Source organism: Macaca mulatta, chromosome 3 (assembly GCF_049350105.2).
Source record: "Macaca mulatta isolate MMU2019108-1 chromosome 3, T2T-MMU8v2.0, whole genome shotgun sequence".
In the NCBI taxonomy this organism is placed as follows: Eukaryota; Metazoa; Chordata; class Mammalia; order Primates; family Cercopithecidae; genus Macaca; species Macaca mulatta.
This window is the reverse complement of record NC_133408.1, coordinates 98,218,897-98,241,993: the sequence shown is the minus strand read 5'-3', so window position 1 is coordinate 98,241,993 and position 23,097 is coordinate 98,218,897. Positions and strand designations below refer to the sequence as shown.

Genomic DNA, 23,097 nt, shown 5'->3' with positions numbered 1-23,097 from the left:
TGAGCAAAGCCTGGAATGTCTGAAGTCATTCCCCAACACAGTTGCTAGAGATGGGCTGTGAAATAACAGAATTTAGCAGCAAGTCTCTCCACAGGCCAGTGTATAAAAAGGATCTGAAACCTAGGCTGGGAATGACAAGTATGCTAGAGGGAATGGCACTCCCCTGCCCGCCTTCCAAAAGCAGTTTGGCTTCAGGAGAGTGGGTGTGTGTTTCACTTGGTCTTGCAAATGTAGGTCTAACTTTGTCACCGCCTTTCCGTCTGCCCTCCAGCATCTGTGCCCAGTTGACGTAATGACTGTGGAAGGCAGATTGAACACTATTGAGAAGACAGTCTGGAAATTGCGAGAGGCAGGCAGGGTCAAGGATGGAAAGCATTCTTGGGAGACTGGGGTTCTCAGCTCACAGTAATTGAGAAATCGATTCAAACCCATGGCATACAATGAAATTACATGCGTGTGTGTGCATTTTCTAGAAGTTACCCCATGGCCCTTCCAAGTTAAGTTAGCACTATACAATGTCTTGGCCAAATGAATTTGAGCTCCAAGTTAGGTACTTGAGACTCAAATTAGTTCCAAGATAGTTTCTTAAAATTTATAGTAGAAATAATAGCCTAAAAATGTAATTTATTAAAAATTAAATTAAGGGCCAGGCACGATGGTTCCTGCCTATAAACCTAGCACTTGGGGAGGCTGAGGTAGGAGGATTGCTTTAGCTCAGGAATTTGAGACCAGCCTGGGCAACATAGTGAGACCTCATCTCCACTAAAATAAAAAATTAGCCAGGCATGGTGGCACACACCTGTAGTCCCAGCTACTCAGGAGGCTGAGGCGAGAGGGCCACTTGAGCCCAGGAGTTCAAGACTGCAGTGAGCCATGATCATGCCACTGCACTCCAGCCTGTGTGACAGAGCAAGACCCCCCTCCAGAAAAAAATTGAAATCTTTAAAAAATAACAGTTTTGATTTACAACTACCAGAATTTATGAGAAAAAGAATTTTAAGTTTCAAAAGTTTAATGTGTACACTAAAAAATGAAAGCACAAAGCTTACGTTGCCAATAAGATATTAGAAACAGATTAGAAGTATAACTACACAACTCTACTTCCTGCAGATTAAAGTTTGCCAAGACTTTATTTATATTTTTATTTTTTAAAAAATTTAAAAACTGAGATGTTGATTCATTTCTAACAGGGACACACAAATGTCTGATGGTAGCCCGGAAGGGCTGTCACTCAGAATCAGGTGGGTGCAGAGTGGCGTGCAGGAGATGATGACCTAGCATGAGACAGGATGCATCACATCTGGGTGACGCCTCTCTCCAGGGAATCAGCCTGGACTAAATGCCTCTCCTGGGTCAGGATGCCCCGCATGCCCCGAGATGCCTTCTGGAGAGAAGGAAGTATGTGAGAGTATCCTGAGTTAAGTGAGACCTAAAAGGCCTGAGAAAACCCTGAAATGACTGAGTCTATCTAGAGCTTATTTGATTGTTTTTCTGCCATCAGATAGAATGAGATCTCAAAAGACAAATTAAATTATATTACAAGAAAATAAAACTCAATCGCTTGCCTATTTGAGTTTGTGGCCTGTGAAAATCTTGCCCACCAAACTACGAGAAGCAACATGAGGGGCTTTATGATAACTCTGCAGGTAGGTGGGCATCTCCTGGAATCCAAGGGGAAAGGCATGGGCTAGGCTGAGAAAGGACTAGAACCAGGAGCTGAAAGTCATTGGGATCTTTTCTCAGCTGCCATGGCTGCATATCTGTTTCTGTCTTCTCTCTCTGAGGCCCATCTTTCTCCACGTCTCCCATTCATCTGACAGAATATAGTGGCATCAATGCCTAAGTTACGTGACACAGTTTTAGCCACATGCAGATTCTACCTTTCTGTATCTTGGTCTCATTCCCAAATTCTTGGACAAGAATCTGATTGGCCCACTTAAGTCCCATGTCTGTCTTCCTCCATTCAATCAATGGTGGCCTGAGGGGCATTAGCCCATGGTACAGATATGACTGCTGTGGGTTTATCACCTTGGGTCAGGGGACAGTTCCCAGGTAATTGGAAATGGCTGTGAGCTGGGAGGACACCCCAAAAGATGATGACTTCTCAGTCACTATGGGACCTATCCCTCACTTTTCCCATCTAGAAAATAGAAGGAATAATATCTATAATATTCCTAATTTTAAGTGAAGGCAAAGGGAATTAACATGTATTGACTTCTCTCCATGTAGGAAGTCAACCAGCTTAGCGCATCCTGAAAACAACCCTAAGAGGTGGGCATTTTAATTTCCTCCTTTATAGATAAGAAAATTGATGCATGTGGAGGTTAAATACCATAGGTAGTATATGAAAGCTCAGATCTAAACCCAGACAGAACCTGTGCTGCAGCCCTGGAAGCAGCTGTTAAGATTGAGATAATGTCTCAAAGCCGTGCATTACATTCTCAGCTATTAAGAAACTGCCGAGGACAGTATCTTACATGTAATAAATGCTCGGAATTGGAAGTCTCATTAATAAGAGCACTCTCCCTTCAATTGCAGCGGAAGTCTTATCACCGAATGTTTTGCTCACATTAATCCACCAAACACCTCTGGGAAGTGGGCACCCATCTCCTTTGGAGAGGTTTCTGCCAAGACACATTTTATTACAATGAAAAGGGAGATGAAAACAGCCGCTTATACCTCTTTTAACTGTAACTGACCTTCAGCCACCATTTTGCTGCAATGGATTTGAGAGCTTCCACCTGCTTCATGTTGAGGTGTGAATTTGTCACCTTAGGAACCAGTTGTCACAGTCTTTAGGATGTATTTATGTGCTCTGATCTTCTGGCCTCCTGATGCTAAATATAACTCTTTTTTATTGGTACTGAGCTGATGTACAAAACTCAGGCTCTTTTTGTGAATGTTTGCTGAATGAGAGATTTGTTAGCACCTACTGTATTCTCAGCTCTGAGAATATTAAACCCCTAAGATACAATGCAAGCCTCTGAGAGCAAACAGTCTTCTCTGTGCTATCAAAAAGCTAAGAACTTGGTCATTAGGGAATTGGAAATCAAAGCCACGATGAGATAGATACCTCTTCATACTCAGTAGGATGGCTATAATACAAATAATTAAAAAAACAAAAAAAACAGAAAATAATGTGTTGGCAGGTGTTAAAGGAAAAATCTTTAGACAAATTAAATTTAACAGAGTTTAACTGAGTAAACAACAATTTGAGAATGGGGCAGCCTCTAGAATCAGGGCTGCTACGTGGTTGGCTAACATTTACGGACAGAAAAGGGAAAGTAATGTACAAAAAGGCAGAAGTGAGGTACAGAGACAGCTGGATTGGTTAGCTCAGGGTTTGCTGTATTTAAATACAGTTTAAACAGTTGGCTGCCTGTGATTGGCCAAACTAAGACCTGTAAAGGAAAGCAACATGCCTGTGATTGGCCAGAACTCTGCGATTGGTGCAAGTGTAGGTTACAACAGTCTGTTTACATATCCAATTAGGTTCCAGTTAAACATTTAGGCTGAACTGAAACATGTAAGGAGGCAGCTTCATGCTAAACTTAATTTAACACAGTGATGTGGAGAAATTGGAAAAAAACACAACTAAGAACCAATTTTAAAGTCACCAGTCAGGTCTAGTTTGGGTGAAATTAATGCATGTTCACTTGAGAGCATTAGTTGAAACTTCCTGTAATTCAATTGGCTTGATTGGTGGCCAACTTGCTTTCGTTAAAGATACAAATAAGGGACTTCAAACACCGTAAGTAGGTTTCTGGTCTGCTTCTCTGAGCATTAGTACCACAGGTAGAATGATCATGTAATTGATCATCCAAACTGTGACAATTATTTCCAAGACAAATGCTAAAACAAAAAGGACACTGGGACAATAGGCCAACCCATGGCTGCCTTTGCTGGAGAAACACCAGTAACATATTGACAACCAGAGAACTGACTTTTTCTTTACCAAATCAATCATGGTAGATTTTACCATTAATCTGTTTAACCTGTGGGAAAAATGTAACAATGGCCCAATGACTGAACCAAAGGATACATACTGTGATTTACTAGGAAGCAGCAGTGGCAGGGTTCCACACGAAAAAATAGGTATCTTTTTCTCTTTTTCAGGTCTGCCTCTTCTTTGACCCATGCATGCTACCGTTTTCTTCCATGGGAGGTTGGTCAGAAAGTGGCAGCTCAGGGTAGATGTCAGGAAGACAGTAGTCAGAAACAGACCCAGAGAGGGATTTGGGCCACTGTGATAAGAGAGGAGTGGTTAAAGGTATGAAGAATTTACAGTTTATTGGCTGGGCACGGTGACTCATGCCCGTAATTCCAGCACTTTGGGTGGCTGAGGCGGGCGGATCACTTGAGATCAGGAGTTCGAGACCAGCCTGTCCAACATGGTGAAACTCCTTCTCTACTAAATATACAAAAATTAGCTGGGTGTGGTGGTGGGAGCCTGTTATCCCAGCTATTTCGGGGTCTGAGGCAGGTGAATCGCTTGAACCCAGAAGGCGGAGGTTGCAGTGATCAGAGATTACACCACTGCACTCCAGCCTGGGTGACAGAGTGAGACCCCGTCCAAAAAAAAAAAAAAAAAAAAAAACAAAAAAAAAAAACCTACAGTTTATTGATTTCCTTTTCTTTACAAGGAAAAACAGTTGGCTGCCTTCATGTGTGACTTTTAATCTTGTATCTCTGCCCAGAGGCACATTTTGGAGATGATGCTGTTTAAATTTCCAAATCAATAAATAATCAGGGTCAAAGATCCAAAACTAGCAAATTGCTATTTCCAGGAAAAGATGCTGGCCTTGTCAATGTGATTCTGTCCTGCACATACCAGGGAGTTCACACTTTTCCTGCCCAGTCCTAGAGTTGCTTGGAGCTATTCATTCTACAGAAGTTCCATCCAACTATCTTGGTATGATTGCCACAAAGAACGTTTGAAGAGGGCTGAACTAGGTGGGCCTTAGAGACCTATAAAGGAAAGTAACATGCCTAGATTTTTATGTGTATATAAAGCACTGTAAGCGCTATGACTAAAGAAATGAGAATGTCAGTGTGAAACTTTTTGTGATTCTGCCTGGGCGTCCATCAGATGGCCTTTCTTCTAAGAGGTAGAATCAGAACACATTGGCTTAGACGCTGCTGTAGAAAACTGGCCCATCTGGCTATTCTAATTGTTTCAGAAAAGAAATACCACTGTATCTATATATGGATCTCTTGGTGTCCTCACTGCCAAATATACATAGATCATACAAGACCCTAAAACTGTTATCTGTTATGCTTTTGGCTACACTTTCCACTGGGCTTTTATCCCCCACTTTCTTAAATAAGGTTATTATGACTCACATTCAGCTTCCTATATTCTATGAATTCACCCCCTTCCAAGAAGTTGTTTTTTTAAAAATCATGGTTGTCTAAAAGCTTTATAGTTGTAAATTTCTCCTTTCCTTATGGTAGTACCTTGCTGTCTGTATAGAAAAACAACCACAATGTAACTGTTGAAATAGATACCTTTTGCAATGTCTTCCCAGCTCAGTACCCCCTTCCACTGAGAATATCTCCATCTCCATGAGACATAACGTTTGTGATGGTTCACTCTGCTCTCCTGTCTGTGAAGGGACTCCTGCGTTTGAGGTGCACCAATCAAATTGGAGCTGGGGTTCAGTAATAGACAACCTGTTAATTGGAATGAGGGTAATGGAAACTGATGAGCAGAAGCTGCCATCGTAGAAAAGCATTCTCATCCACATGCTAGGAGAAGCAGGAAAGTGGATATTTTAAGAGAAGAACAGAACAGATGTGCAAAGGAAAGGATGGAAAATGATCTGGCTAGAGACAAAGAAGAGGAGGGGTGGGAGAGAGAGAGGAAGAGACTGGAAATAGTAGTTCCTGGTAGTTTTCTAGTTCCTGGTTCTCAGCTGTCATGAAACCCACTCCTGTCCTTGGGTTCTGTGAGATATTCTAGACTTTTATACAAAGGTCTCCTGACTTTTTCCCCTCTAAGCTAGCTTGAATGAGTTCCTGTTATTGACAACCAGAAGACCATTGACTAAGACAACTAGAACCTACTTCATCTTCTCATCTCTTTTGAGTCCCAGAACAGAAGAATGAACCTGGATTCTTCCTGAATTAGTGAAATACAATTATAGACATTTAGATCTGATATAATCTAATCCAACATATTTATTTTATGGATGAAACAGTAGTGTCCAAGGAAGTTACATGGCTTACCTAAGGTCAAGGTCACACAGTTAGGGGATAGTAGAATTGGAACTAAACCTTAGGTCATTTGAATGTCAGTCTGGCTTTCTTTCCACTAAACAAATCTGCCTTTTAATGAAAACATTCAGCATCACACTTGGTGCAGAGAACAAGTGCTCCCTCTTCTGAATGATGTGGTAGATCCTGCAATCAAGGGATTCCCGTCCTCAAACACAGGGGTGGGCCAGAGATCCAGGCTGAGCTTTTAGAGTATCAGACTTCTAGCATCAGTGATTGGCTCAGAGGTAGGCTTCAGCTCCAAGTAGAACTACTTAAGGACTTTTTAGGGAGAATAATCAGGCACTTAGAAGGAGAGAATGTGGATCTCTCGTTTTTGAGCTCTGAGAAATTAAGGATCACATGAGCTTAGAGCTGCTAGGGGTTGTCTTTTCAGCATGAGAAGACAGACTGCTGAAGAACAGAGCCAGCACAGAGGAAAACAGAACCGAGAGATGGAGAGAGATGGATACCCGATAACTTTACCTGGGCACCTAGATTTAGCCATGCCTGAAGTTATCTAGTTCCTGAACTTATCAGTTACCTGACCCAGTGCATTTTCTTTTCTACTTAAGCTAGTTTGACTTGACTTTCTAGTATATGCAGCCAAGTAAGGTATAATACCAAAACATTGATGGCTAATCCTAGTTTAACTTTACATGCTTTTACTTCTTATTTTTATATGCTACAGAGAGGCTATATCTATGGGTCATTGTAAACAGATGTCAGCTATTTTGGTTAAAATGTATTTAATATGACTTATTAAGACTAAACTAGGAGAAGTAGTGACAAATACAACTGTGTGTATGCTTTTGTTTTCCAAGGAAGAAGAATAATTTTGTCCTAAAGCAGTAGATGGGCTTTTTTCATTTGTTTCTGACCTCTTTTACACTTTTAGGACTTATGGAGGACCCCAAAGAACTTTCGTTATGTGGGTTCTGACTATCAATATTTACTGTATTAAAAATAGAAACTGAAAATCTTTAAAATATTTAGTGATTCATTTGAAGATAGCAATGATGAATGCATGTGAACACAAATAATATCTTAGTATTATTATAAAATTAGTTTTGACCCTGCAGGTCCCCTGAGATCTGTTCTAAAGAAAAATGTCAGTTTGTGTGGGATAAAAAAGAGCAAAATGTAGGACAAACTTGGAAAGTGAGTTTTATTTGCCTTCGTTTATAATACTTGAGTCTGAAAAGGAGCTCCATAATCTGTTGAAATCTTAGCAAAGTTTGCCTAATTTTGGTAAGCCTTTTTCGTTGTTTTACTGATTAATGCTTTCACCGACAATGTAAAAGGTTATTCATTACTTGCTGTGTAATCTGCCTGGATAGCAAAGATTCTAGGTCTTACCAGAATAATTTCCTGTGCTTTCTGTTGACCTTACTAGATCCTCGACTATTTAAAAAGAAAAAGTACAAAAGGTTTTCATTTATGAAAGAGCAAAGGTTCTTTTTAATCATGTTGCCTTCTATGTTTATTTCAAAATGCTTTTTTTGTGACTCAAATAAGTAATAAAGTATTGTTTCTAAGGCACCCAAGATCCTATCTTAATCGAGCATTCAAATATGTTCTGATAAGTTTTTTTTTTTTTTTAATTTTTGTTCTCGCAAGAAAATCAGATATTAAATTTAGGAAAAAATAAAAGATCAGATTTTTTTTTTTTTTTTGCCATTCTTTCATCACAATTTTTAAACCTTTTTTATGGTAGTAAAATTCATGGAACATAAAATTTAACATTTTCCCTATTTTTTAATATATAGAAAATTAGGATAGCTATTACACCTAAAATATCTTTGAGATTTTCCAGTGGGTCCCTTGAAAATCACAAACTTGTTTCTTTCATCACATAAAAAGGGTTAGGTTTCTTTGATGTGTTACTATTGTAGGATTTGTATGAGAAGAGTTATCAAACCAGAGAAGGTACTTAGTCTTTCCTAAGTGAAATTTGTGTAGATAAAATATTGTTAATGTAACTATTTCAGAAATGGCATACAGATGGTCCCTAACTTATAATGGTTTGACTTATGATTTTTCAACTGGGTTTATTGGGGTAGTAAGTGCATTTTTGACTTCTGACATTTTTGATTTACGATGAGTTTATTGGGATTTAACCTCATTGGAAACCAAGGAGCATCTGAACTTTAGAGGAAATCCCTGGAGATATATCAGTGCCCTGACTGCTCATGATTTATTTTTACCCTCAAGGAAAACACTGATCAAACTCTTATAAAATTGGTTTGTTGTGTTTTCATGTATTTATCAGAGTCCTGACAATGCTTTGCCCAATGATATTAAACAACAGTGTAGTGTTCTCAATCCTAATTTCAGTTATTATTTAAAATGTTTCCTTAGCCTGGCCACAGTCTTAGATTTTTAATTTGAATTTACTATCTCCTAAGCTAGTTGTTTTCAACTGTGGAGTTTTATAAAAAATAAAATGCCTAGGCCCTACTGCTGAATCTCTTTACTTCATATATTTGGTATATTATGTCTCATAATTATGTTATATCTCAATGTATTTTTCTCCATAAAAATTGTGTTCCTCCATTTTTATAAATCAGATTTTTTTGAATGCAAACTTAATTATTATCCTTAGAGACAACTTGCCTATTTTTTTATTTTTATTTTTTGGAACGACTTTATTATCTTTGGCATGCCACAGAAGCAACCACATTTCTTTACTGGTTGCATTAAAATTATGCACCCCTCATCTGACCTGTCACATTTGAGGGCTACCAGTTATAAATTACAAACAGCCACTCTAGGTCTCTGTCATCTGCAGAATTTTTTTTTTTTTTTCACTCTGAGGCTTATGTGAAGGCCCTGCTATGAGCTACAGGCCAGATTTTGTGTCTTCAGCCAAGGACAGTCTCAGGCTTGTACTAAGGCCCTGCAGGCTTGTGTGAAGACCCTGCTATAAGCTACAGGCCAGATTTTGTGTCTTCAACCAAGAAAGACAGTCTCAGAGCTTCATGGAGAAGGACTATATTGGATACTTCAAACTGTTGATACTTTAAAACATAGACTCTTGGGTATAGCTTTCTGAGCTGATATCTCTTAGATAACTCTCAGCTCAGATGAGTAAACTCAGTCAAGATCTCTAGGACTCCTTTTAGTCTGGAGAACTGCTAACCCAAGATCCTCAGAACAAGAGTTACTTACATAAGACTAAATGAACTGAAAAGGGAAATTTTATTGTGTTTTTTAAAATAATGTTGTTGATTTTGTTTCAATGTTCTATAGTCTGGTTGTAGACATAAACCGATTTTTTCTAAGCTATCTATAACCTATAAAATTTAGTAGACTAGTTTTGTAAATTGTATTAGTTCATTTTCACACTGCTGGTAAAGACTTATCAGAGACTGGGCAATTTGCAAAAGAGAGGCTTAATGGACTCACAGTTCCACATGGCTGGGGAAGCCTCACAATCATGGTGGAAGGTGAAAGGCACGTCTCACATGGCAGCAGGCTAGAGAACTTGTGCAGGGAAACTCCTCTTTATAAAACTATCAGATCTCGTGAGAGTTATTCACTATCATGAGAATAGCATGGGAAAGACTCGCCCCCATGTTTCAATTATCTTCCACTAGGTCCCTCCCACAACATGTGGGAATTAATGGGACCTACAATTTAAGATGAGTTTTGGGTGGGGACACAGCCAAACCATATCATAAACTGAAATGAAACATCTAAAAATTGTATTTGATTCTCACTGATCCTATAGAATCCAGAAACTTACTGAATCTCTTTGCTTTTCATGGCAATATAGTTATATGTAAAAGCTCAACAGGAATATCTTATCCTTCTTACTAGGATATAATTGGATGAATCAGTTGTACAACCAGGGCCTTACCTGGAGTGTCCTTTTTGAGAATGATGCTTATTTTATCAGATGTGACCAGCCACTTTTCAGAAGCTAAAGTTGACTTTACTTATGGAGCCAATGCATACAAAGCCCTCCTAGGAAAACTGGCTGGTGTCTGGCTTATAGGATCCTAGCCTTACAGGAGGTGAGGAATATTATTCCTGTCAGGCCAGATAACTCAAGAAATTTGGAGGAATTTAAAAAAGAAAGAAATTAACCCAAACATATAGATACTATGGGTGACATTTTTTGGTAAAAGGTTCTAAAAGATCATTTGGGATTCCTTGTTCAAACTTCTAGACAGAAGTTAACTTTGTAAGTGATTAACACTACATGGACCTGGATTTTGCAAGCCAAACTTAAGAATAATCTTCCTTTGGAATTGTTATGATCACGAAACGAAAGGGGACACCAGGGAAAAATTGTAAAAGACTTTGAAATAGACCGAAAGGTGGACTGGTGTCTTCAGTGGAAAACTGTGCCTTGTTTTAGAGCACCCCCCTTCCAAGTTTTCTGATTCTATAAATGATGTGCCTTTCATTATCTTTGAGCTCCTATATAGAACACTTACAGGAATGTAAAAAGTTTTTGTCTATAGAAATAAAAATTGTGTTCCGTGAATAGCAATTGATTATTGTCCCATGGATATTAACCAGTTTTACATCTATTTGTACATTCATTTCAGCATTCCTGATTCAATGATAAAAGTGTAGTACATTGAATGCTCCTATATAGCATCTTATTAGTTCCCTTATGAGTTAATTAAGAAGTTAAATAAAATCTTTGATGTTTCAGCCTCTATTTTTATGTGTCATGATTTTACCTTTTTTTAAAAAGTATCCTTTAAAGTTATTTGCCTATTGTATATTTTCCTATTTCTTTGCTTTCACACTTTCTCTATTAGAAATTGTGTCTCTTGTAAACAGCATATAGATGAGTTTTGCTTTATTTTTATGTATTTATTTATTTATTTATTTTGAGACAAAATCTTGCTCTGTTACCCAGGCTGGAGTGCAGTGGCATGATCACAGCTCACTGCAGCCTCAACCTCCTGGGCTCAAACGATCCTCCCACCTTCGCCTCCTAAGTAGCTGGGACTACAGACACAGGCCACCATGCCCAGCTAATGTTTTATTTTTTGTAGAGACAAGGCCTCACTATGTTGCCCAGCCTGGTCTCAAACACCTGAGCTCAAGCAATCCTTCTGCTTTGGCCTCCCAAAGTGCGGGGTTTATAGGTGTGAGTCACTGTGCCCGGCTGTTTGGTTTATTCTGTCTGGCACTCTGTGTTTTCATCTGTGGGTGAAGTCACACATTGATTCCCATATTCACATTGATTATGATTACACTTAATTGGAATTAGTTATTCCACCTTGGCTTCTTTTTATTCCTTTCTCACTATCTACTGGATTGATGGAGATTTTTTTTTATTTTCCATTTTTCTTTCTACTCGTTTGGAATTTTTCATTCTTTTTCTAATACTTAGTGGTTACCTTTGTGGCAGAGACTGTTAGATGCCCTGTGTTTTAGTCCATTTTTGTTGCTATAAAAGAATACCTGAGGCTGTGTAGTTTATAAAGAGAAGGGGTTTATTTGGCTCATTGTTCTGCAGGCTGTACAAGAAGCATGGCACCAGCATCTGCACCTGGTGCAGACCTCAGCCTACTTCCACTCAAGGTAGAAGAGAGAAGGGGAGCCTGTGTGGAGAGATCACAAGGCAAGAGAGGAAGGAAGGTAGGGGAGGGCGCAGGCTCTTTTTAACAACCAGCACTCGGGAGTGAACAGAGTGAGAATTCACTCATTACTGCAAGGATGGCACCAAGCCATTCATGTGTGATCCACCCCCATGAGCCAAACACCTCCCACTAGGCCCTGCCTCCACCACCGGGGATGAAGTTTCAACATGAGGCTTGGAAGGTCAAATATTCAAACTCTAGCACCCTGCAATAGTCATTCTCCTTTTCTTCCTTAGCAATAAAATTCTGGAAAATATACCTTGCTGAAAAACTACTGATACAAAGGAAACAATAATATGTAACAGGAAGTTGCTGGTTGGGACTAAAAGAGTAATTACAGTTGGCCTGTGTTCCTCTGTCCTTCCCCCTTTTATACTGCTTGCAACGTGGGTGTAGATGGAGCTCCGGAAACCATCATGGACCATGAGGCAACTCTGAGGATGGAAGCCACACACTAAGGACGGTAAAGCAGAAAGAAGAGCTAAAACCCTGATTATTAAGAAGCGGCCAATTCCATCCTGCACTGCCCACCTCCAGATCTCATTCATGTGAGAAACAAACAGAAACTTCTATCTTGTTCAAGTCACTTTAGTCAAGATTTTTATTATCAGATGAATGCAATTTCTAATTGATACACCTTAAAATTTTCAACATGTACACCTGATTTAACAAAATCTAGAATTAAGTCAATACCTCTACATGCATTATAGACCAAAGGTCATGCTATAAGAACTTTGGGTATATAGTCAAATTCCTCACATTTTAAAAATCTTGTTTAATCACTGCATTCCTTCCCCATCTCACTCTGTCACACACTCACATATTTATTTTCTCAGATCCTTACAAGTTCATGAGGCATATGTCCTTATTCCATTTTTACGGATGAGAAAACTGGGGTTTGCAGGGGTTAAGTAACTTATCCAAGATCACACAATTAATTAGTGGCAAAGTTATAATTTGAAGTCTTTCTAACGCCCAAATGTTTCCATTGTGTCACATATCTGAGCTGTGCTCTTTCCATTAGCCACTTTCCCATTATCATAGCTGATGACATGCACACCCACCATCTGGGGCAGGCTTTAGTACAGCACTCTGTGCCATCATCCAGATCACCGAATCATAGTAAATGGGTGTGTCATAAGAGATAAGGCTGCCATAGAATCACAGCAGCTTCCGGCTTAGTAAATTACCTGGATACACACCTTTTCCTAGAGGAAATCCCATATCTTCGTAGGAGATCTGGTGTAATACTCTTGGGACCTTTCTCTAGAGGACAAGCTAATATCACTGGGTACTAGTAAGCCTCAACAAACATAATAGAGACAGAACTGTCATCATTATCAGAAAAGTAACAGAGAAAAATGTTAAAACAATGGTTTTGTGACCTTAAAGTCTGTGTTAGTCCCTTAGCACCACCGCTGAGATTTTGCCAAAAGGGACGTTTTGTGTGTTGGGCTTACTAAAGCAAGCCCTTGAAAGTGTTCAGAAATAGGGAAAATGAGAAACTGTTCCAGCTGAAAATACGGGCAAGGGGGAATCATTGAAGAAGACAGAATATTGAAGTGTTCAAATGAATAAAGAAGCTAAAAACCAAATCGTAAGTATTTCTGTTTCTTTGACATATATAAAAGGAAAATGTTTACCAGGTGAATGTGATCAGCTAGGCATTTTTTGAAGGCAAATGTAACCAAATCATGTAACTCCTAACTCGCTCAAATTCTACATCCCAACCTTTCAGAGGAATGTCCAAAAAGGAAATAATTTTGTAAAAACTAAGGTTGGAAGATTCAGAAAGAAAATTCAGAATGAATTTTCCTAGCCCCAGAGTAGCAGGCTGAAGGAAATCCTTTCCCAGAGCTTTACTGGGCATTTGGGATAAATCACCATGACTCATTTATATAGATCTTCAACTTTTGCTGATCTTCCAACTTGATTTTCTTTCAGACTCTAGTTGCAGTGACACATAACCTTTGGCACAGGCTTAACTCATATCTGTCCTCTACTTATCCTCCCCGCCCCACTGCCGGGCTCATTGTTTTGGAGCACAGTGCAGGGAGAAGACAGCTCTCATCCTTCCTGTGTTGCTCTCCTGGGAGTTACTTCTCCAGATCCTATGGTCTTTTCACCTCTCCCATCAAACACCTCTCTCCTGACCACCGTCTCATGGAACCTGGGGTCTACAGTCCCTCTTGATACAATGAGACAACCTTGGGCTCAGGTGAAGGGTGAATGTGGAACCACCTACGCTTCCCTCTCTACGTACCTCCTCCTACTGTATAACTGCTATGTGGATAGAGCAGATTTATCAAAAAAGTAGGGCTAATTAAACAGACTTACAACATAGGAGTGAGTGAATCAAAGGTCAAATTATGTTAACATCAAACTTACACTAGAATAAAAGCCATGGAGAACTTGAGAACAGAGATGGGCAGAAGAGTCAGCATTAGCAGGACAGTCTAGGGTAGCCTGTAGATTCCATACTGAGCTCCTGATGTCCTAGCCAGTGGGGTTTGAATATGTCTCCTCTTCTTGCCAACACACATCTCCCAAAGGCAAATGGTGATTTTCAGAGACAGCAAAGCCCAGATTTCTATAAATGAACAGAAGCATTCCTTAAATACGATGAAGATTGTACAACTCTGCCTGCTGGTGGGGATAAGTTTTTTTGTTTGTTTGTTTTGTTTTTTGAGATAGGGCTTCCCTCTGTCACCTAGGCTGGAGGGCAGTGGTGTGATCATGGCTCACTGCAGCCTGGACCTCCAGGACTCAAGGGATTCTCCCACCTCAGCCTCCCAAGTAGCTGGGACTACAGGCACATGCCACCATGCCCAGCTAATTCTTGTATTTTTAGTAGAGCCAGGTTTTCACCATGTTGCCCAGGCAGGTCTCGAACTCCTGGGCTCAGTCATCCACCCGCCTTAGCCTCCCAAAGTGATGGGATGATTATAGGTGTGAGCCACCACGCCTGGCTAGGGAGAAGTTTTAATTTTCCTTCTACTTCCAAACCACAGCCAAAGGCTATAGGAACACAAGACAGGGGGTATGGGAGCCCCTGGTGTTTCTTCACCTACTGGCTGCACAAAACACCTGGCTGGAGTTCTGAAATGACCACTGCCCTGTGCATGAGGCCTCAATACATCCCTACAACCTGGGATGCCTCACAGAACTCTCCCCAAGCAGGAGGGAGGCAGGGCAAAGGTTTATGATCTTCTTAGCTAAGCAACTGTTGGCTTTTCCAGTTGTTCTAAGGAAACAAAGTTTCAAGCAGCTTCTGCAGATGGACTTTCCAGGATGAATTTCAGCTGCTTTATGTGCACACCCTTTCCATTAGTTAGTAAAAATGACCAAAACACAACTGTTGCAAGACCTTTCTCTCTAAATCTGTGGTTCTCAAGTAGGGGCAATTTTGCACTCTGGGGACATTTGGCAATGTCTGGAGAAATTTTTGCTTGTCACAGTGGAGAGAGGGGAGGGTAGAGAGAGATGCTACAGGCATCTAGTGGCTGGAGGCCAGGGAATGTGGCTAAAAATCCTGCAATGTGCAGGACAGCCTCCAATAACAAAGAATTTTTGGCTTCAAATATCAATAGTGCTGCTGTTGAGAAACCCTGCTCTAAAGACGTGGGAAAAAAATGAGATTTAGGTTCATCTGTGACCAATATTACCAATCATATCATCCTCATGTCACTCCTGAATTTTACTTTAAAAATTCATTAGCTTATCTTCTTACACATCATCCCTAAGAAGTAGATTAAGAGTAATAATGGCATGTACTGAGCTCTTACTATGTGCTAGGTTCTAGAATAAGGACTTTATATACTTTATGTCACTGTTGTCCCTGTTTTCAGAAAAGAAAACTGAGCTCCGAGCAATGAAGGAAGTTGCAACTGGACATAAAACTTAAAATGGCAGAGGGAGGAATCAATGCAGACATGGAGTTCGGAAGCTTTTGCTGTTGCTCTCAATGCATTTCTAAGGAAACCCAACAGTATCCATTTCACTGACCAATTGCTTTGTACCCAAAATTCTATTTTTCATAAGAACTTTTCATTTTCTGACAAAAACTATTTGTTAAATAAACATAACTTCATAATTGTGATCATTCATCACTTGGAGCAAATTTGACTATTTTAAAACACATGGATTTAAAACAAAACAAAACAAAACAAAACTCCTTCTTTCCCAAAAAGGAAAAAAAGAATGTATTTTTCATATTTTCATCTCAAATTTAAGGAATTCATTTTTGGAACACATATTATGCTTTAAATGGTGGTGCCAGGTAAAACTGCAAGGAAGCTTGTGCTATCTGGAGACACCCATACTTTTTTTTTTAAGGAACATTTTGTAACTTTACAACAGCATATTGCATTTTTATATTCATGTGCCTATCTCCTTCATTGTCCTGTGTATTAGTTTTCTACTGCTTTGCATGAAGAATTTAAAAAGACCTAACAGCTTAAAACAACACCTATTTATTAGTCCACAGTTCTGAAAGTCCCAGCACAGCCATGGCATCACTGGGTTCTTGCTCAGGTTCTGCCAAGGCTGAAATCATAGTAATAGGCTCAGTTCTTGTCTGGAAAAGACAAGTTTGAGAAAAAAATCTCCTTTTGAAGCTCATTCGGGTTGTTGGCAGAATTCAGTTCCTTGCAACATTGGCCTAGGCAAATAATTTATGACTAAAACCCCAAAGGAAGTGCAACAAAAACAAGAATAGACAAATGGGCCTTAATTAAACTAAAAAGCTTCTGCACAGTAAAATAAATAATCAACAGAGTAAACAGACAACCTACAGAATGAGAGAAAATATTTGCAAACTACGCATCTGACAAAGGACTAATATCCAGAATCTAGAAGGAACTCAAACAACTCAACAAGAAAAAAACAACCCCATTAAAAAGTGGGCAAAGGACATGAATAGGTATTTCTCAAAAAAGACAAACAAGCGGCCAACGAACATATGAAAAAATGCTCAACATCCACTAGTCATCAGAGAAATGCACATTAAAACCACAATGAGATACAATCTCACACCAGTCAAAATGGCTATGATTAAAAAGTCAAAAAACAACCGATGTTGACGAGGGTGCAGAGAAAAGGAAACACATACACGTGTTGGTGGGAATGTAAATTCGTGCACAGTGCCTGGTTCAGAAGATACACTTTACAGAAAAAATCTGGCTGAATGTTTATAACGTGTCTGTGTTTGTAGTGTTCAAGTCCTGCGGGCGAGGACCCTAGTGCATTTTCTGCAATCCAGTAATGCCTGTCCGGTACATGGCAGCCAGTGAGCACTCAACAGGTGCAATCGTTGGGCCACACACTCTTGTTTTAAAATGTGCTTTATCCTCTTGACCTTTTTAGGTTATGCAATGTGAATTCAAGCTGAATAATACTGAAACCAGTCTTACCAGGCTTATTTCTAAGAAATATTCAGCTTTATTAACGCAAATAAAAATAATCACACGCCCTTCCTTTGCAAGTGAACATTCATATTAGTGTCTGATAAATGCATTAAGACGACACATTCCTTAAATCAATCGGAGAACAGAACTTTGGTTTCTGCAAAAAGAAAAACTCCCTTTTCCCTAGATTTTCTCAGCTCCTCCAGTGCTAGCCCCAGACAAGGTCCAAGTGATCTGCAGTTCTTTGGCCTCCCTTGCATTTAAATCGCATTTGGGTAAACGCTTCGTGGGCTTTCTAACTCCACAGAAACGCTAACCAGGTATTGGGCGCTCGCACCGCTTCCAGGTTACCAGCGAAGCTGCGGATTCCAGGCCCGCGCTGTGACGTCACCGGGCTCGCAGGCCGCGGCGCGGTCTCAGGCTCCGGTGATTGGCTGGGGTCCATGACGTCACGGCCCGGGGCGGCCCCGCGATGGCCAGGGCCCCGGGATGCTCCGGGTTTGTTTAAAAATAAAGGGGGGCGGGAGCGCCCAGGAAAATCCGAGCGCCCACGGGGGTGCCGGTTGCCCCTCCCGCCGCCCCGCGTCCCGGCCCGGCCGCGCCAACCCCCTCGGCGGCCCGCAAGGGGGCGGGGGGAGGCGGGGCGGAGGAGGAGCCGCGGGCGCGGCGCCGCGCTGTCCCCGGCCGCCGCCCGCCCCACTCCGCACCGCATGTAAACAGTCCCCGCCGGCCCAGCCCGGCCCCGTAGGAGCCCGCGCAGGCCGAGCCGAGCGCCGCGCTGCCCGCCCGGGAGGAGGGCGCCGAGGAGCGGGAGGGCGGGCGGCGGCGGGAGGCGGGCGCGGGGCCGCAATGGATTTCCAGCAGCTGGCCGACGTTGCGGAGAAATGGTGCTCCAACACGCCCTTCGAGCTCATCGCCACCGAGGAGACCGAGCGCAGGATGGATTTCTACGCCGACCCCGGCGTCTCCTTCTATGTGCTGTGTCCGGACAACGGCTGCGGCGACAATTTTGTGAGTGCCTGGGGGAGGGACCGCCGGAGCCGGCGGGAGTGTGGACGCGGCGGTGCATCCCTGCGCCCGGGCTACCGCGCGGTGGGCGGCGGTGGGCGCCTAGTGGGGGGGCGTAACCCGCGTCCTACTCCCCGCATGCTCCGCCGGGGAAGCCCCGGGCCGGGTGGTGCGGCCTCCGCGCCCCGGGTGGGGCCCGGTGGGCGGCGGGCAAGGCGCCCGGAGGATCCGGGGAGCCGGGTCGGGGCGGGAGGTGTGGCGTCCCCCTAAAGGCCACCCCTCTCCCCGCTGTTGCGGGCGCCGTTTCGGGAACCCGACCTGACGGCCAGTGCGCGTTGCCTGGCGTGGAGCATCCCTGGGGTGTGGGTGTCACCCGCGCCCGAGCAGCCTGGGCTGGGGCGCACGGATCCTCCGGCAGAAGCCCAGGTCCAGAGCTTCCCACATCCAGGCGTCCCGTCCAGGTTAGGAATCCCGCACCCCTCCCGTGCCCAGCCTCGGCTCCTCGCCTTGCCCCTCCCGGGAGAACCCCGCTCCCCGCCCTCGCGGGTTAGTCCCTGCACTGCCTGTTTGGACACAAAGCTCTGTCCATACTAGCGATGCCCCATCTCCTGGACCTTCGTTGCGGAATTACACCCCGGATCTTAATACGCACGCGCGCCTGCGCATACACCCCCAACACACACACACTTATGCTCACACACTCACCCTCACACGCGCACACTCACGCACACACGCGGGCACGCCTCTCCCCCTGCCCCCGCGCTGCCCTCGCCGCCTCTCTGAGCTGCCCGAGAGGTGTGTGTTGGCCCGGGCAGGTTCTCTCCAGCTGAGGCGGTGGCCCCAGCCTAGCTGAAGCCTGTCGGCGTTTCCAGATGAGGGGGAATCCCCTCAGCCCCGGCTCAGGGGGACCGGGAACTGGAACTGCGGTGTCCAAACCTTCCACTTTGAATCCTGCGCCCACCTGGGATCCCGGCTCTGGCAGTTGAGGGAGGGGATGCAGAGGGCAGGGGAGTCGGGGTGGGAGGGGCGGAGTAGGGCGAGCACGGTGCTCATGAAGTGTTTGTAAGGATGGGGAATAAATAATGATCCCCAAATGTAAGATGGAGGCGGCCGTGGGCGCGGGTGACCGTGTGGTCGCCGGCCTTGTGGGCGGAGGTGGGGCGGTGTGGGGCGCGGCCTGGTGCAGGCTCCTCAGGTGGGGGAGACAAAGCTGGGCCGTGGTCCTGCAGCCGCGCGCCCTGACCACCTATGGGAAGTTCGCGAAGGAGTTGGGGAGACTGCAAGACCGCCTTTCTTGGTCCTGGAGAGGTGAAGGCTTGTGTATGTCTGGCCAATAAAGCATTCCTTCCGCGCACACGCACCCCCCGAAGAGGGCAGGGATCCACCAGGACATTCCAGAAGTGGCACTCCAGAAAAGGGATGGCCTTGTGTGACAGCCAGATATGAGTTCTGGCTCTGTGACTGTGCTCAAAAATACCCACCCTGAGCTCAGTTTCCACATCCAAAAAAATAGGTATAATAATGCCAGCACCGAGGTGTTCATATAGGTGACTCACTGAACAGTCCCTGACACACAGCAAGAGACCCACAAATTTGGGGTTAGAGACCTGGGGTTTCCCAGAATTTAGAGCTTGTCTCATTTTTTAAAGAACGTTGGTTTTCCCGCTGTAAAATGGGGCTAATCAGAATGCCTCCAGAAGAACCAACTGAAAAATAATATTAATGCCCGTAAGCCCATCTTAACAGTAGGTAAAGTAAGTAGATAAGTGTTCTTTTTGCAAGGAGTGGGAGATCATTAAAAAGGGATTCACTCCATCACAAAAGTGTGAGAAAACCCCCAGGATACAGTGGAAAGGGCACCAGAATCCAGCTGACTGTAAAATGTTAGGGTTTGGCTAGGGTCCCTTCCAGCTCTGGGCTTCCTTCATCTGCCAGCGTCCTTTCTCCCTCCTGACCATGTGAAACAGGACAAGAATGGCTCATGGTTCTGGATTTCACTGGGGAGAAGCCCACACAGCCTTCCTGCTGGGACTGCCCAGGCCATACCCAAAGAAATGACTCCAAAGACAGTAAATGGGCCAGGAAGACAAAAGGCTGTTCTCTTGCCATGAGTATGTGTATCCAACCATCGTTCAGAAGTAAGAAGTACTATATTATTTGTATCAGGCCTTTCTCTTGAGGCCACCCATATTTTAAATATTTTCCCATCTGCATGAGAAAAAATGCTTGAAAGTGCCATGTAAACTGACAATTTAAATAGAATAGATAGAAAGATAGAGGATGGGGGTGGGCAGATGATTCCTTGGGTGGAATGGAACTTTCTCCAAGTTCTGGAGGCTCTAATGGACAAGATGCCAACCTCAGGAGTTTTCTTAGCCAGACCTCTTGAATCTGTCCCAGGCCAGGTTTGTCAAGCTACTGTTTGCCTCTAATAAGTGTCCTGCCTCAGTTCTTTTCTTTTTCCCAGGAAAATGTATTAAGCATTAGACAAAAATGTGAGATGAGTGGAATTTCTGTTAGTTGAAGGACTTAGCAATAAGAATATCTACGTGAGCATTTCTCGATTTACAAAAGTATTTCCACATCATTCATTCATTCATTCAGCAAACATTTATTGAGGGTTTACTTTGTGCCAGACGAGTGCTATCTTGAATACAAATAGGATCTCTGCCTTCATGTTCCTGGGGCAATTTTTACTTGTCTAGGAAGCAGTGTGGTGCAGTGGTTAAGCACACAGGCTGTAGATCAGATTGTGTGGGTTTGCACCTCAGCTCCCCACATTTGTGTGCCTTGGGGAAGTTATTTAACCCCTCTATGCCATACTTTTTCTTTTTGTTTGTTTTTCTTTTTTTGAGACACTCTTGCTCTGTCACCCAGGCTGGAGTGTAGTAGCACAATCTCAGCTCACTGCAACCTCCACCTCCCAAGTTCAAGTGATTCTTGTGCCTCAGCCTCCCCAGTAGCTGGGATTAAAGGCATGCACCTCACACCCAGCTAATTTTTCTATTTTTAGTAGAGACATGGTTTGTTATGTTGCCTAGGCTGGTATCGAACCCCTGGGCTCAAGTGATCCTCCCACGTTGGCCTCCCAAAGTGCTGGGATGATAGGCGTGAGCCACTGCGCCTGGCCTCTATGCCATACTTTCTACATCTGTAAAATTGGGATGATAATATTAGTACCTCCTGAGCAGAGTTGTTTGAGAACAGTGTCTAAAGTAGGGGCAGCTTAGATAGTCTAAGCCACTGTCATTTTTCATCGTATCTCCTAACTTGTCGCCTTGCTTATAACCTCCACCTCACTCTTACTGTAAGTACTGAAGTGGGGGTACTAAATAGATCCAAAATGACTGCTTGGGGAGACTGACTCTAAGCCACTCTCTACCCAGCAGTCATGTTGGATCTATTTAAAATATAAGCCAGATCGTGTCACCACTATTCCCCAGCTCAGCTGAACTGACTTCCCATCTTTTATAATAAAACCTAAGCCCTTGCCTTGGCCTCAGGCCCCCACATGATCTACCTTCCTGCCACACAGAGCCTTCTAGTCCTCAGACGTGCCAAGTGCATTCCTGCCTCAAGGCCTTGGCTCTTGCATTCTGTCTGCCTAGAACCCTCTTGCCCCAGATCTTTACACAGCTGGCTCCTCGATACTCCCGAGGCCCAAGAGAAACCTTTCTGACGACATGTTCTTTCACCTCACCCTCTTTTATTCTTCCCATAGCACTCGTTAGACTTGGCATTCTCTTTTCGGTTTTCTGCCTCCCCAACTGGACTCTAAGCTTCATGAGAGCAGAGGCCTTGTCTGTGTTATCACTGTGCTCTGGCATTTGGAACAGCATCCAAACATGATGGGTGCTCAGTACATACCTGTAAGGATGAGTAAATTATAGTCTAGTGTAAAAGACATGTCAAATGTCAAGAATTCAGTTTCAAAGAATAATAATAATAACCATCACTTATGTTCAGTTTTTTATGTAGCAGACGCTGCTCTCGGCACTTTACATATGCCAACTCATTTAACTTTAGTACTCTCACAAGGCCATCTCTATAATTATCTCTGTTTTACAGAGGAAGAAACTGAGACATGGCAAACTTTACTAACTTTTCCACAGTTAATAAGTGGTAGAGCACCTTGAACTACAGCCCTGTATTGAATGCATGGCATCACAGGAGTGACAACAGGGGACCCCATCTAGACTGGGTTCAAGGGTCGCTTCTTATTGGGCCTCACAAAAATTCGTTGAGGTAAATATTATTATTCCCACTTTATAGGCAAAGAAACTGAGGCTCAGGGAGTTTAAGGGGCTCATCCAGGACTGTACCACTAAGAAGTGACAGAGCAAGGACTTGAGCCCAGAGGCCTGTCCTCTCCACCATGCAGAATGGCCCACAGGTGGGGTCAGGCCAGTAGTTCCAGGGGCGCGAGATCAAGGACGCCTGTTTATTTTTCCTCCATTCTGGGTCCCTTGCACATACTTTCTCTATCTTGCTCCACAGCCCATCCCATCCATGCCGACCCTTGCCCCTCTGCCAGGGACCCCTCTCTGTGGGCCCCATCATCAGGGCCTGCGGTGAAACAAAGCTGCTAGTACCCTGTGTGTGGAGGGAGTTCAAGGGCATGGCCACCCTGCCTGGCTCTACAGGTTTGACAAGGGAGGGCTCCTGGCCCTGGTCAGTGGGATCCGTGGAGTCCTTTCTGCCAACTTGGAAGGTCCTTGGGGTCCTGGCAGGCTTGGAATGGGGTTTCAGCAGCCACTTGGATGCCAGATAAACAGAGGGGCACTCCTAGGCACGGAGCACCAGCTGCGTTCCTTCCGTGT

At 43.3% G+C, this 23,097-nt stretch overlaps 2 protein-coding genes across 5 annotated transcripts in view; both read left to right on the top strand.

Annotated features, from left to right (window-relative positions):
- Positions 1 to 13,459, top strand: part of PLEKHA8 (pleckstrin homology domain containing A8) — a 137,700-nt gene extending 124,241 nt beyond the window's left edge. For both annotated transcript variants that reach the window (XM_077994684.1, XM_077994683.1), the window contains one exon: positions 12,261 to 13,459. In XM_077994684.1, the coding sequence (XP_077850810.1) occupies positions 12,261 to 12,322 (62 nt within the window). In that variant the 3' untranslated portion in view covers positions 12,323 to 13,459. The remainder of the gene's footprint in view (positions 1 to 12,260) is intronic.
- Positions 13,460 to 17,967: 4,508 nt separating this feature from the next.
- Positions 17,968 to 23,097, top strand: part of MTURN (maturin, neural progenitor differentiation regulator homolog) — a 29,137-nt gene continuing 24,007 nt past the window's right edge. For all 3 annotated transcript variants that reach the window (XM_077996974.1, XM_077996973.1, XM_015133777.3), the window contains exon 1: positions 17,968 to 18,280. In XM_077996974.1, the coding sequence (XP_077853100.1) occupies positions 18,119 to 18,280 (162 nt within the window). In that variant the 5' untranslated portion in view covers positions 17,968 to 18,118. The remainder of the gene's footprint in view (positions 18,281 to 23,097) is intronic.